The sequence below is a fragment of the Salvelinus sp. IW2-2015 genome, linkage group LG7 (assembly GCF_002910315.2).
Source record: "Salvelinus sp. IW2-2015 linkage group LG7, ASM291031v2, whole genome shotgun sequence".
Classification (NCBI taxonomy): Eukaryota; Metazoa; Chordata; class Actinopteri; order Salmoniformes; family Salmonidae; genus Salvelinus; species Salvelinus sp. IW2-2015.
In genome coordinates this window covers 16771926-16787048 of record NC_036847.1, presented here as the reverse complement: position 1 = coordinate 16787048, position 15123 = coordinate 16771926, and the positions used below count along the sequence as shown (strand labels likewise).

General features: G+C 42.0%; 1 protein-coding gene and 1 long non-coding RNA gene across 11 annotated transcripts in view; one reads left to right on the top strand and one right to left on the bottom strand.

Annotated features, from left to right (window-relative positions):
- Window positions 1-14923, top strand: part of kif1b (kinesin family member 1B) — a 115838-nt gene extending 100915 nt beyond the window's left edge. For all 9 annotated transcript variants that reach the window (XM_023991161.2, XM_023991157.2, XM_023991160.2 and 6 more), the window contains 15 exons: window positions 193-301; window positions 432-498; window positions 729-813; window positions 1156-1261; window positions 4380-4494; window positions 4916-5049; window positions 5520-5581; window positions 5942-6087; window positions 6339-6605; window positions 8862-8933; window positions 9082-9203; window positions 9646-9798; window positions 10163-10355; window positions 10591-10709; window positions 11156-14923. In XM_023991161.2, the coding sequence (XP_023846929.1) occupies window positions 193-301; window positions 432-498; window positions 729-813; window positions 1156-1261; window positions 4380-4494; window positions 4916-5049; window positions 5520-5581; window positions 5942-6087; window positions 6339-6605; window positions 8862-8933; window positions 9082-9203; window positions 9646-9798; window positions 10163-10355; window positions 10591-10709; window positions 11156-11198 (1793 nt within the window). In that variant the 3' untranslated portion in view covers window positions 11199-14923. The remainder of the gene's footprint in view (window positions 1-192; window positions 302-431; window positions 499-728; window positions 814-1155; window positions 1262-4379; window positions 4495-4915; window positions 5050-5519; window positions 5582-5941; window positions 6088-6338; window positions 6606-8861; window positions 8934-9081; window positions 9204-9645; window positions 9799-10162; window positions 10356-10590; window positions 10710-11155) is intronic.
- On the bottom strand, window positions 4615-11220 carry LOC139028036 (uncharacterized). 2 transcript variants are annotated; one of them, XR_011480179.1, is made up of 2 exons: window positions 11129-11220; window positions 4615-5115 (listed from the first exon to the last, which is right to left on the bottom strand). It is a non-coding gene; the product is annotated as an uncharacterized lncRNA (long non-coding RNA). The 2 variants fall into 2 exon arrangements; XR_011480180.1 differs by having other exon boundaries at window positions 4615-5191; window positions 11129-11218.
- Window positions 14924-15123: the final 200 nt, after the last annotated feature.

Sequence of the window (15123 nt, the reverse complement as noted above, 5' to 3'; positions counted from 1 at the left end):
ATGATTATCATCCCCTGTTCATGTTCATTTTTCCAAGAAATGCAGAATTCATGTTTCTCTCGAGTTTATTTCAGCAGCCCCCTCTGTTACCACATGCTATTGAGATTGTCTAATGGGTTTGCGTGTCTCACTCGCTCTCTGTCTGTCTCTCTCTCTGTCGCTGTCTTGGTCTCTGTGTGTGTTTCCCCCCAGTACCAGCCACCAAGCTCAACACCATCAGCAAGTCCAACCTGGGCCAGTGTGTGAGCAAGTACGACCTGCTGGTGTGGTTCGAGATCAGCGAGCTGGAGCCCACCGGAGAGTGAGTGTCCAAGTCTGCGCGCACTCACGGTCGCATGCACATGAGCATACACACATGCGGACGCATGCACATACAAACACAGGGGTTTGGCTGTTCCAGACTTATGTTTGTCCCTGGCTTTTTTCCGTAGGTACATACCAGCTGTGGTGGATCACAGTGGAGGACTGCCCTGCCATGGAACCTACCTACTGCATCAGGTACAGTACAGTGACCCCTCAGGGCCCATATTCATAAAGCGTCTCAGAGTAGAAGTGCTGATCTGGAATCAGTTTAGCCTTTTTGATCATTATTCATAATATTACATGATTTGACTGTTTATGATGGTATCGTTGTTGATATTGACACGTTCATATTGATATTGACACGTTCACAGTCATTGTGTCTGGGCTACTGGGATACTGACTGATACTGTTTGCTTGTGCTGCAGGGGATTCAGCGCCGGATCACCGTCACCCTCATCCACGAGAAGGGCAGCGAGCTCCACTGGAAGGACGTGCGTGAGCTGGTTGTTGGTGAGTGCTTCAAAATAAAGGCAATACACTATCCAACTGAATTAATTAATTTTATTTGAGAAATGTAAAATACATATGGATTTGCCTCAGCTATGTTAGCACAAAAATACACAACTGGCTTACCCAAGGTCATTGGTCCCAGACAAGATAATCGAAAAGCGGCAACTATTTTAAATTATGTCTAAATAAACAAAGAAAAGCTATTAATAAAAAACAATTAAAGTCACTTCATGAACTGACTGATTTTAATTCAATTTGACTCAAACCCCAGTGTCTGACGACGTTACCGGAGAGACAGGGCTTCATCATCATGAGAACATCCTGTGTTGCTTGCTTCCTCAGGTCGGATCAGGAACAAGCCAGAGGTGGATGACTCGGCAGCAGATGCCGTCCTGTCCCTCAACATCATCTCGGCCAAAAATATCAAATCATCCCACAACGCTAACAGGTACTAGCCAGTACTGCCCTACCAAGAAAAAAGGCAGTAACTGCTCATTTGGTCTAAAATTTGTTAATGTAATTTTTGCTACATTAAATACATGCTTAATCATGTGGACAAGTATGCTGCCTGTATTGTGTTTTGGAGAAAATGGTGGTCATGTTAGCAGTAACTGCATAAAGTTACTGTGAAACCAAGGTAAATAAAAGCCATTGTTCTCAGTTCCACGCTATGGTGCTACACTGCCCTACCAAGCCTTTTTGCTTGGTAAGGCAGTGTAACACCATTAAATTGCGTTAGCTCCCCAATCGAATGTCTAGGTTTTAGCTCATGGTGTGCAGGAGGGTGCAGGCATACAGGCATAGAAGATAATCATACAGTATAAGAATATTATGTCTTTGGATGGATTTTATGAATTTTATTAAAGGGTTGGTTTCCCAGATAGAGATGAAGCCTACTCCTGGACTAAGAAGTATGTTCAATAGAGATTCTCAAGTAAAAGTGCCTTTGTAATCCAAAACTAGACTCTGTGTCTGGGAAACCGGACTATAATGTATTTTATTTAGTCTAAGAATTCTAATTATATATGATTATCTTTGTTGTACTGTATAGTGAAATATGGTAATGATATTGAATTGGCATGCATGTTGTCTGTGAAAAGTAGAAACAAAATACCAGTTTTGTTATTCATAACAGAATAACTGTGTCCAAATTGAATGGAATCGTCACTGTCTTTCAAGGTTGCCTTTCCTGGCTAGAAGAGACAGCAAAAATGGCCCATTTCAGTGTTGTGCGTGTATGAGCTCTGACATTGGATGTATGTACACAGACATCATTGCATGTGGGCAATCACATTCATTTCCAGTGCTAACATTTTGCTCTCTTTTTTGATTTACTCCATTGTTTCTGTTGCTTGACTCTCTCTGCTTTCTCTCTTCTTTTGTTTTTTTTTCTCCTGCTGCGGCTGGACTCTTGATTTTGCTCAGGCTTTGTCTTGATAAGGATATTGCTAGGTACCAGCAACCAAGGAACATAAAGCGTCTTCTCTGAAATAAGCTTTATGGCTCTCTCTGGCTTTTTATAGACATTGGGGCGTATCCTACCCTTGCAATTAAGTCATAATTGTCACTTAGTCATGCATTGATTTCAATGGGAAGTTAGGATTTMCCCCTTAGCCTGTAGTAATAACTCTTAATTTGTGTTCTCTTGTCTTACACCTTTTGATATCACTCCCATTGGTTAATATCCTTCTAGCCAGTACAAACCTATTAGCTTGGAATTGTTATTTTCTAGAGCTCTTTGATTGCGCTCATTTGTCATTTCATCACATTGTGAAACGAGGACGGTTTCATACTTTTATCATCCTATTATCACGGCTATCATAGCCTATTGTTCACGCTTTTGTTAACTGAGGCTTTTCTGACTTTGGAAAAGGTCACACTGCTAATTCCCTTTTGTCTTGCACAAAAGCAATACGAATCTAAAGACGAATTACTGTAAAACATGCTATTCTATGGCTTAGTGGTGACTTTTCGGTATCACGCCATATGCAAGTTTAACTACTAGCTATTAAACGTCCTTGTAGCGTGCTCTACTAATCTATTACACCTGCGTAGAGTCTGTCAGCCATCGTGAGTCCTAGAGGGATGAGGGCAGGGTCAGGCGAGCTAAAGGTTAGGTAGTGCCCCCTGGTGGTTAGTTGAGACAATTTGTACATGAGTAGTGAAAAATACACCTTCCGCTACTTTCATTGGAAACCATTGGTCTGTTGCTCATTGACGGACCCCAACATAATCAATGGATCAAAATGTATTTTCCCCATGGGGAAAACAAGTAAATAACATAACACAGTCGTCACAAACGAGTAGGCGCAGCACAGATTTACATTGACATTTTAGTAATTTAGCAGTTATCTTATTCAGGGCGTCTTGCAATCAGAGCCATTCATTTTTTTATCAACTGCACAATCGGACTGTGAAGATTGTGACATTTCAAGAGTAGAACACAATGGAATGAACCCTTCCGTATATGAGGTGTCRTCACTCCCAAGGGTGTATGCAACGCAAATGGCTCCCTGTTTAGTGCACTACTTTTGACCATACTTAATTTCCCCTTATAAGAATTCAAATGGACCTTATCTATAAAAAGCTTAAGCACTCAAAGCTCTTGACAAGCTTTTCACACTTGTGTTGTAGCGTGACACCTGCTCAAAGCAGGCGTGCTGTTCAGGTCTCACCTCTGTGTGTTTCCTCACACCTAGTCGTCACCAGGACCACGTGTGTAGCAGTGCTTTCCCTTCCACAACCATAGTTCAGGGATTAATTGGTGTGTCATATAATGCTTAGAATCCAGTATTATCCCCTCTTCAATTCGCCCATTTGAATACAGCTTTATTTTCCCCTCAAACAGTTAGAAAAAGCAAGTTAGGTTACAAATATTAACATTTGTACCGTATCTCTGGGCTCTATTTTCTACTCTAGTATATGTTTTTGTAACAGTTGGGGAGAGAGAGAGCAGTAGATAACCCTGACATTTACTTCAGTTACTCCCCATGGCTACTTATTAACTTGGTTACAGCTAGGCTACTTCCTATAATATGTGTCTGGTTGTGTCCACATGCCATACAGACCTTTGTCTATTACGAAATGATGTTCTGGTAGCATTTGCAAAGTCTTTCAAAATACTACTAGCAATATCATAGCAATAGTTGATGTGCAATATGGTTACCTAAATTGACCCCAACCCCAGTGATTTCTCTAACCTTCAGTGAGTAGATTACGTGGCTACATCAGGCTATATTATGAACTGTTGGTTGCTTACTCTCACACCTCCTATTGTGATATAAAGGAGAGAACCTTGGAGGAACCACAACCAGCCTCATTGTGACACTGAACAGCCATTTTAGAAATGTCCCACACAGTTGAAATGATCCACCAGGGTGCGTCCAAAATGGCAGCTATTACCTATTCAGTGCACTACTTTTAGCCAGAGCCACAGACACCCTATTGCCTATAATACACTACTTCTAGTGCACAAAAGTAGTGTGCTTTACAGAAAATAGGTTGTCATTTCAGACATAGCCTCAGTCTGTAAACGTGGAGATACTGACCTCATCTTTTCCTCTCAGGACCTTCTACAGATTCGAGGCTGTGTGGGACAGCTCTCTGCACAACTCCCTTCTGCTCAACCGAGTCACTCCCTACGGAGAGAAGATCTTCATGACCCTGTCTGCATACCTGGAGGTCAGCCCTGTCTGCCATCTCGATTTTACTGTAGCCACCAACCTAGGGAATCCTGTCTCAATAATGAATTGGTATTGTGTAATTGTGTATTAATAAAACATAATCTACCATCTCTAGGCCTACTGCTTAGGATTTAGTGACTTTATTTGCAGATGACAATTATCAATGAAACACGTTAAATGATATATATAATTGATAAATGTCAAGGACACTTGTAGGTAAATCAAACTTATAAACATGTACCTCTACAATACAGATATTCTTATTCGACCATACATGTAAATAAGGATGTATTGTGAATAAGGATGTATAACAGCCCCATAAGCACTATATACAGTAGTGTTACAGTATCCACTCATTTACAGTGCTCTGCACTGAGGAGCTTGAGCGCTAACATGCTAACTGTTTCTCCACTCCACAGCTCGACCACTGCATTCAGCCTGCCATTATTACCAAAGACATCTGCATGGTCTTCTACTCCCGAGACGCCAAGATCTCCCCTCCCCGCTCCCTGAGGAACCTCTTTGGAAGCGGCTACTCCAAGACCCCTGACTGGTAAGGCATCTGACAGTCATTTTGTGTCCACCTTCTATATGACTCGTAGACAGCTGTCGGATATCTCTGTTGACAAATAAGCAGCTGTCAGCCATTTTGTGTCCATCCTTTTATATGACTCGTAGACAGCTGTCAGATATCTCTGTTGAAAAATAAGCAGCTGTCAGCCATTTCATGTCCACCCTTTATGACTCCAGTAGAGGCTGCTGAGGGGAGGACAGCTCATAATAATGGCTGGAACGGAGCAAATGGAATGGCATCAAATACCATTCCAACAATTCTGCTCCAGCCATTACCACGAGCCTGTCCTCCCTAATTAAGGTGCCACCAACCTCCTGTATATGACTAATATACAGCTGTCGGTTATCTATGTTGACAAATAATCAGCTATCAGCCATTTTGTATTCAGCCTTAAGATACGACCTTGATGAATAACACCCTAATATAACCTCTTGTGTTCCATATTACAGCAACAGAGTGACTGGCATCTATGAGCTGAGCTTGTGCAAGATGTCTGACACAGGAAGCCCAGGTTAGTGCAATCTCTCTCGAAACACTGTTGGTATTGGGATAAAAGCACAGTTAGCCTTATCTATGAACCCAACTTAATAGCACAGAGGATAGCTAAAATATACCCCCCTAACATACTCCTCTCCACTCCCCTGTTTTCTATAGCGCTTGTGTGTGCTTGGTATAAGTCCAGACAAACAGTTGTGTATTGATATAACAGCCACCCTCAGAGGTAGTGACGTTTCAACCTTCGTATGTCTTAATCAGAGCTGATTTAAATTCATGGCGGGATCCAAGCTGTCTGCATGCTCTCTCTCTAGCTCTCTGTCTCTCTCCCCCCTTCCACTCTATACTGACAAGTGAGTGTTTGTTTGCTACTCAGGTATGCAGCGGAGGAGGAGGAAGATTCTGGACACTTCTGTGGCCTACGTCCGGGGAGAGGAGAACCTGGCTGGCTGGAGGCCCAGAGGAGACAGCCTCATCTTGGAGCACCAATGGGAGCTGGAGAAAATGGAGCAGCTGCATGAGGTGACTGGGCACTATGAGAGCGTTGAGGGCAAAGGGAAGCCTGAAATGGCAACAACTAAAAAATCCTATGTAGTGCACTACTTTAGACCAGAGCCATATTCCCTATATAATGGCTTATTTTTTTGCTAGAGCCCTATGTCCTGTATAATGCATTACTTTTGACCAAAGCCCTCTTCCCTGTATAGTGCACAATTTGGATAAAATTTATTTCAAACTCTCTCACGCTTCGTTCCTTTTCCTTCCCCCTGCAGGTGGAGAAGACGCGTCACCTGCTGCTGCTGAGAGAGAAGCTGGTGGAGACTGCTCCAGCTACAGGCCCTGGGGGGCCCACCAGCAAGTCCCTGAGCGAGTCACTGTCCCCTAGCATGAGCAGCGGAACCCTGAGCACCTCCACCTCCATCTCCTCCCAGATCTCCAGCACCACCTTCGAGAGTGCAATCACACCCAGCGAGAGCAGTGGCTACGACTCGGCCGACATCGAGAGCCTGGTGGACCGCGAGAAGGAGCTGGCCACCAAGGTGAGGAGGGAGGGAGGACAGGAGATGGGGACACAAAGATAATTTTATAAATGGGCTGAAACTGGGAAGGATTAACCTGAACTTGTCCAATAAGAAACACTTGTTTTCAGTAGCTATGGTTTGCACTAATAAATACACCCCAGGGTTATATTCATTAGGGCATGCAACGGAAAATGTTTAAAAGGAAAACGGAAATTACAGTTTCTTAAGTCCAAGTAGTCTCTCTGTTTCAGTCCATTTTCTTTTGTTTGATGCCTAATGAATATGACCCTGTTTTAATGGTTTACAATCTGTACATGCTAAAGTTGTACTGCGCATGGTCCCCAACAAAGAAATGAGAATGGGGTGGGGTGTTCCAGAAAGCAGTGTCAATGAGTTGGCCAACTAACTGACCTAAATACAGTGCATTCGGAAACTATCCAGAAACCTTGACTTTTTCAACATTTTGTTACGTTGCAGCCTTATTCTAAAATGTATTCATTTGTGTTTTTCCCTTATCAATCTATACAGAATACCCCACAATGCCACAGCAAAAACAGATTTTTTGAAAATGTATTAAAAATAAAAAACGGAAATATCACATTTACATAAGTATTCAGACCCTTTACTCAGTACTTTGTTGAGGCATCTTTGGCAGCGATTACAGCCTRGACTCTTCTTGGGTATGATGCTACAAGCTTGGCACACCTGTATTTGGGGAGTTTCTCCCATTCTTCTCTGCAGATCCCCTCAAGCTCTGTCAGGTTGGATGAGGAGCGTCACTGCACAGTTATGTTCAGGTCTTTCCAGAGATGCTCGATCGGGTTCAAGTCTGGGCTCTGGCTGGGCCACTCAAGGACATTCAGAGACTTGTCCCGAAGCCAATCCTGCATTGTCTTGGCTGTGTGCTTAGGGTCGTTGTCCTGTTGGAAAGTGAACTTTCACCCCAGTCTGAGGTCCTGAGCGCTCTGGAGCAGGTTTTCATCAAGGTTATCTCTGTACTTTGGTCCGTTCATCTTTCCGTTAATCCTGACTAGTCTCCCAATCCATGCCTCTGAAAAACATCCCCACAACATGATGCTGCCACCACCATGTTTCACCGTAGGGATGGTGCCAGGTTTCCTCCAGATCTGATGCTTGGCGTTCAGGCCATAGAGTTCAATCTTGGTTTCATCAGACCAGATAATCTTGTTTATCTTTAGGTGCCTTTTGGCAAACTCCAAGCAGGCTGTAATGTGCCTTTTACTGAGGAGTGGCTTCCATCTGGCCACTCTACCATGAAGGCCTGCTGATTGGTGGAGTGCTGCAGTGATGGTTGTCCTTCTGGAAGGTTCTCCCATCTTCACAGAGGAACTCTGGAGCTCTGTCAGTGACCACAGGGTTCTTCGTCACCTCCCTGACCAAGGCCCTTCTCGCCCGATTGCTCATTTTGGCCGGGCGGCCAGCTCTAGGAAGCGTCTCGGTGCTTCCAAACTTATTCCATTTAGAAATGCTGGAGGCCACTGTGTTCTTGGATCTTCAGTGCTGCAGACATTTTTTGGTACCCTTCACCAGATCTGTGCCTTGACACAATCCTGTATCGGAGCTCTATAAACAATTCCTTCGACCTCATGGCTTGGTTTTCGCTCTGACATGCACTGTCAACTGTGGGACCTTATATAGACAGGTGTGTGTCTTTACAAATCATTTCCAAACAATTGAATTTACCACAGGTGGACTCCAATCAAGTTGTCGAAACATCTCAAGGATGATCAATGGAAACCGGATGCACCTGAYCTCAYTTTCGAGTGTTATAGCAAAGGGTCTAAATACATATGTAAATAAGGTTTTTCTGGGTTTTTTATTTGCAAAACTTTCTAAACTTGTATTCGCTTTGTCATTAAAGGGGTATTGTGTGTAGATTGATTAGAAAAATATATATTTGATCAATTTTAGAATAAGGCTGTAACGTAACAAAATGTGGAAAAAGTCAAGGGGTCTGAATACTTTCCGAATGCACAATATTTGGAAATATAAGCTTGAAATTGCCACAATATAATTGTCTTAACAACCAATAATAAACCAGAGTTATAGCCTGCTTTCTCGAGCAGCCCACTGGTTTGTTGTGAATTTCAGCCCAGCGCTGGAATAACTCATTGTAGAAAACGGTATTGTCCCTCAAGGGAAAATTGGTTTTGCAGCAGAATCATATCCATAAAGTCAACAACAAACATTTCACAACGAATAGGACACAATGTACACAACATAACATTCAACATATTATCTGTTGTCCTGTAGTGCCTCCGCCTTCTGACCCACACTTTCAACAGTGAATACAACCAGGTGTGCAACAGCATCAGTGACTGCAAGGTGAGATACAGTAGAGGTGGATAGATGCAATGCCTTAACAGAACAACATGCCAACTAAATTTCACCAAATCAGTGTGGTTACTACTGTCTTAATCTCCCTTCCTTGTTTCCTCTCTCTCGCTCTCTCACTCTCTCTCTCTTTCTCAAGCTGTCAGACATCTCCCCCATGGGCCGTGACCCGTCGGTGACCAGCTTCAGCAGTGCCACCCTCACCCCCTCCTCCACCTGCCCCTCTCTGGCTGACTCCCGCTGTAGCTCCGTGGATCAGAAGTAAGACTCTATTATAGTAGACTCCATTATAGTAGAATCAGGTAGAATACATATAGTGGGCTCCATTATAGTACAGTACAGTAGACTATAGTAGAATACATATAGTGGACTCCATTTGAAATGAACACACATCTCCCATTCTAAATGACATCCAGTATTGACCACTCCATATAAACCAATAACACTTGAGCTTCATCAACCTGGTATACACTTTTGTGCATAATTGAGGGAGTGGCACTTTAAGCCTCCTATATACTGTTGCAACCATTTAAAACAGTCATAAGAAATAGGCTAAATATTCATGTCCGAGCCACAGGTTTGTATACTATATTCTGGGACACATCCTACAGTTAAAATGTTTATGAAGTGCTTCTGAATATGTGATAGTTTTGAATATTTCATTCTTAGTAGCATCAGACTGACACTCTTCATTGTTTCCCAGGACCCCAGAGGCCAATTCTCGCGCCTCCAGCCCCTCCTGCTCGGACTATGAGAACTTCCCCATGGTGCCCACCCTGGAGACGTCTTATCTGGCTCGAGCCGGCAAAAATGAGTTCCTCAACCTGGTGCCCGACATCGAGGAGATGAGACCAGGGTAACTGCTATCTCCTCGTCCCCCTCGTGTTAGCAGTGGGCATGATGAGGACGATGACTTCATTGTTTTTTAATCATACGGCATGCCAGTATGCATATACACATAGATAGACAGCACGTCACAAACGTACCATACATAATGCATTAGACACACTTACATACAGTATTCTGACATACAGACATACTGACATACAGTATTCACGCAGACAACCATATAGCACAATGCAATACATTTACATAGAGTATAGGCTTGGTGAGTGGCTAGACTAACTCCTATTGTTAACACTGCATGTTCGAGTGGTTGTCATAGTTTCATAGCTAAAACCCAATGAACCGAACTGAGCCCCTGTTCCCTCCCACCACAGGTCTGTGGTGTCCAAGAAGGGTTTCCTGAGCTTCATGGAGCCGCGGTCCAACTCGTGGGTGAAGCACTTTGTGGTGGTGCGCCGACCCTACGTGTTTATCTACAACAACGACAAGGACCCGGTGGAGAGGGGAGTGCTCAACCTGTCCACTGCCCAGGTGGAGTACAGCGAGGACCAGCAGGCCATGCTCAAGGTGAGCCCACATGCATGTGCGCACACAAACACAAGCGACTTTCACCTGTTTGGCATGTACAGGCATTTTAATGGGTCAACACTATACCCACGCACGATGTGGAGTTTTAAGAGTAGAACAGGATTGATACGAGCTCTTCAGGTTGAACGACAATGGTACATAATGCCCTTACATGTGTAAATGGCTTGCCACAAGGGTAACTAGCTTCCTCGTGTGTTGTTTGAATCCTCTCTAGACACCCAACACATTCGCTGTGTGCACAAAGCACAGAGGGATACTGCTCCAGGCCAACAATGACAAAGACATGAACGACTGGCTATACGCCTTCAACCCGCTTCTAGCGGGAACAATAAGGTACTGTACACATTCCCCTAACTAGAAATACAACATTGTCAGCTATTTAGGACCAGTTTCCTTGTACCCAGTTCATGCTTAGTCCTGGAGTAAAAAACATTCTCAATGGAGAATGTCCATAGAAAGTGCATTTAAGTCCAGGCTTGATTTGGGTCCAAGAAACCAGCCCTTAGTGATTTAAGCATTACCATTGAATAGAAGACTACTGAGAGTACTGATGTTGATAAGGCTCTGACGCTACCCATAGAGAAATTATTTCATCTTCTATAATTGTTTATTTTGATATACCTTTGCCTGTAAAATAAAGTAAAGCTTCTTGCATTAGTGTACGTTTACAACATATTTCCAGTGCTCTAATCTACAATTTTTTTAGCCCAGCACCCAACTTGGGATATATACGTATGCTGTTTTTTGCTTACGGTTGTTGTTTTTCCTTCAACTCACAGGTCCAAGTTGGCGAGAAGGCGCTCTGGTCTGCTGAAGAACTGATAGTTCGTCTGTGTGCAGGAAAACATGGCTCCTATTCTTCAGACTAGCCTTGGAACACATACCAAGTGTTAACACTTATTAACCATTGTGATTCTTGACGGTTTTCTCTTGTACGTAGACTTGTGGCTTAAGTCTCCTCAAGCAACTAAAAGTTTCAGTTCCTGAAAATCTGCTTACCCCCCTATCCAAACCTCCCCCTCTCCCAGCCTCTCGTGTTTTCGTTTGGGATTCGTTTTCGTGTTTTGTTTCGCTTTGTCGTCATTACCCCTCCCTGACCCCTCTAACTAGTAGCATGTCGTAATAGTCTACTTGTATGTGCACGATTCTTCAGAAACAGGTTCTGACCACTCTTTTTAAGTTTACTAATCGTCTGTAAAGATTGTCTTTATCAGTGTTAGCTGTCTATCAAGAATATTTTATTTTATTTTACGCGCCCGCATGACAACAGCAGCATTCCTCAGGAGAAGACCAGGTTTGCTTATTTTACACACCAAAAAAATCACAAATATGACAGTTAAAAAAAACTACTGGGAAACAAAAAAGATGAGGAACTACATGAGAAATATCAGTTTACGCTCTCCAACAGAAAGCACCGCTGGTTCAAGAACTATTGCTGCTAGTGAAAACAGGTTTTCCAGTCTACGAGACTTTGCATTGGGCCTCTGCCCCTCTTAAAGTATAATCTAGCCCTCATACACCACCCCCCACTCCACTGAATTTTTGTGAGAAATACCGAACGGGAAAACAACAACTGTTGGTAAAGATTGCCATTTTCAGTTAGACATTACTGCAGCATTGGAGAAACACTATTGTTATCCACGTGGTATCCATGTCCCACTGTTTTAACCTCTGTATACACAAATCCACCCCAAATTTAAGCATTGCTGTCTGTCTACCTGCAAGGACTTTCAAAGCGATTTGGCGTATAGGAGTATGACATTAGAAATACAACTAGCGAAATAAACACGATTCAGTAATGAAAATATTAAATTGGACTATTCCCATGAAAATACATTACTGAACACCCCTCTACTCTTTTGCCAGTTCAGCTGTCCTTGATATCTCAGTCACTGAATAGATAGATAAATAGAGCAGGAATATACCAAGTCACCGATAGAGGGAGGAGGAGGGGGGACAGTACTGTGAGGAGAATGTAATTTGTACATAATGTTCCAGGATCCTTGTGCTAGTCGCCTCTCATTAAGGATTTAAAAGACATTCCTCTTAGAATTTGTTAGTCTTACTCTTAGTGCTTTTCCTACACTGCTCTATTTAGGTTCATGGCTAGTCGGCTCACATAGCCACACTGGACCTCAGCATTTATTCAGTGTTTTATCATTGCGTCCTTGTGTAACAACTAAAGACATAACACAGTGCAAACAAAAGGAACCAAGGGAACTAAGTAGGGTTGAATAGCCTTGACCCCTTGGTAGAGTTATTTGGTGAAGGTTGTAGTGTGTTGCCTTGCAGAAATAGACCAGATGATAGCCTGTATCTGGTCCATTCATTCTCATGAAAACCATCAGGTACTGTGTTTCTTCGGGTGAAATGGTGAATGAACAGGGTGAGCTGATTTCCCACAGAATCCCATACATTTTGCTTTTGTTATTCTTTCTTGAATCTAAACCTCATTAACTCAGCTAACTACTCATAAGTTATTTTTTTTATTAGCACTGTTGATTATTTTATACTATGCGGTCATTCCATAATGGATTTTGATATGAAATAATGGAAAAAATGCGAAAGGAGGGAAGTTTTATCCAGCTATGTTTTAACATTATTTTGCACATTTACATATAACTATAGCAAGACTATAGAGCAGACCAGACATATTCAAGCCAAGATTGATTGAATCTTAGCCCCGGCAGTAAATACGAGGTCTTCTAACGTAAGTATTGATAAGAAAGTGACAAGGTTGATGGGTTACCACCCAGCTAACACAAAACGTTTCACAACCTAAAAAAAAAGTTCCCGTAATATTCTGGGAACCAGAATGTGTTAGCTAGGCAGTGTGCATGAGGATGTGTTGATGAGTATCTCTGAGACTGCTAATGTTTACTAACTATAGACCACTGTCTGGGATCAAAGGGATAGAATATGCTCTGATGCTTTTTCTGATGTTATTATTTATGAAAATATTTGCTCTGCTCGTCACTATAGGTCAACTACGGCCACACGTTTTAGGTCCGTCAAAATTATGAAGTGACATTAAAATGGGGGCTCTGTCTCTACATTTGGTTGCTTTGTACTGTACTGCACGAATGTAAAGAATGGAATATTCAGAGGGCTATGAGATGGCTCTGGCCAACCAACCAGTAGTTCCTTTTGCCCTCGGCACACTGCAAAGATGAGTTGAAGTTTGAGTGTGTAGAGACAGTGACAATTGTGGACAACCCTCTGTGTTTGGGGCTTCATGAAGTTATTCGCTAAAATTAAGACATAATTTTTCAGTTTGGAAATTCATCGACAACATTTTCTCAGAACAAATGAAAATCGCTGAAAGACATTCTGCCCTCAGGCCAACCAACCTATAGCAGGGCAGATAGAAAAACCTTTGGCTCGTTGTTGGATTGTTACTTTAAGAGCTGCAGAAATGGTTCTCCATGTCAGGGTATCCGTACTGAAAACTGATCAGTTGTAGGAGGACAAGCTTTCCTCAACCTCCAAGATTACAGAGCAGCCTCTATGCACTGATCAACAGCAAAGTTTACCTCCCATTAACTTCACTGTATTGAATAATGACATGTATGAGCTAATATTAACATATTGATATGATTACCTGTCAAAGCAAAGATTTCCACTTGGCAACTAATCTATATGATAGATACTATTATGGATTGTTTCATCTGTATTTATCGTTTTGCAATGTATATATTAGTTTGCAGCTCTTTGCACAGAATAATAAAAGGTATAACTAACTGATCAAATAAAGTCTGCTCAATTTCAGTTGTTTCACTACAAATGAACCAAATGATGGCGTGCAGCATTTGCAAGCTGAGGCAGTTTGAAGAGTAAGTTGAATGTACTATCAGGATGTTGCTGTGTATTATTTCCATTTATCAAAAAGGAACTAAAATGTAACCCATTTAAGCCCAATTGTAGGGAGATGGGTCACTTTAGTGCTTCCTTTTAGAAAGTAGTCTGAAATAAGTTTGCTTTTGAACTTAAACCATATTAGTGATAGCTAGCCATCTAGAATGTTGCAGTTGCGCTTTTTGTTATTTCTTGTTTGTTTTTCTAATATCAGGGAGTATATTAAGAAGTAGCTATTGTTGTTAGGCATCCAAAATTACAGTATACCACTTTACCATTGTTTCTCAAGATGTCTTCACCTCAACGCTTTCCCATGCTGCCTTTAAAACAAAACTAGCCATGATATTTTGCATCTTCCCCACTGACCCCAGTCAGAAGACTTATTTGTTTTTAACTGACATTCCTTCTGATTTGTTCACAAAAATGACAAACCACGACATTATCACTGTACATTATTTGTCAGATTGGCTTCATTTTCATACTTATTTTGTAAATATCTGTGTTGTATGGGGCTTGAATTAAAATGTAAATATGTTTCCTGTATTTGTAATAATCATAATCCATTCGCTGTATAGCCTAGATGTGTCATGCAGATGTCCTAATTCTGTGTATGGTAATCTTGCACCATTGAGCTGTTTAGTGAATGAGGTAACAATAAAAGTACAACCCGTGCATAAGCAGAATAAATTAAACCTGTTTGTCTCATCCTTTATCATGCTACTGACTGGGGTAATTTTGACCCCAGAGGTCTATTTTTAATCATATTTAAAAGGTTGTTTATTCAATGTGTTTTTCATGACTTTTGTCAATCAAATTATTTAGTGTTTCTGTATCAATATGGACTTAATCAAATACAAATCCTTTGGGGTAATTTTAACCTCAGCCAAAACAG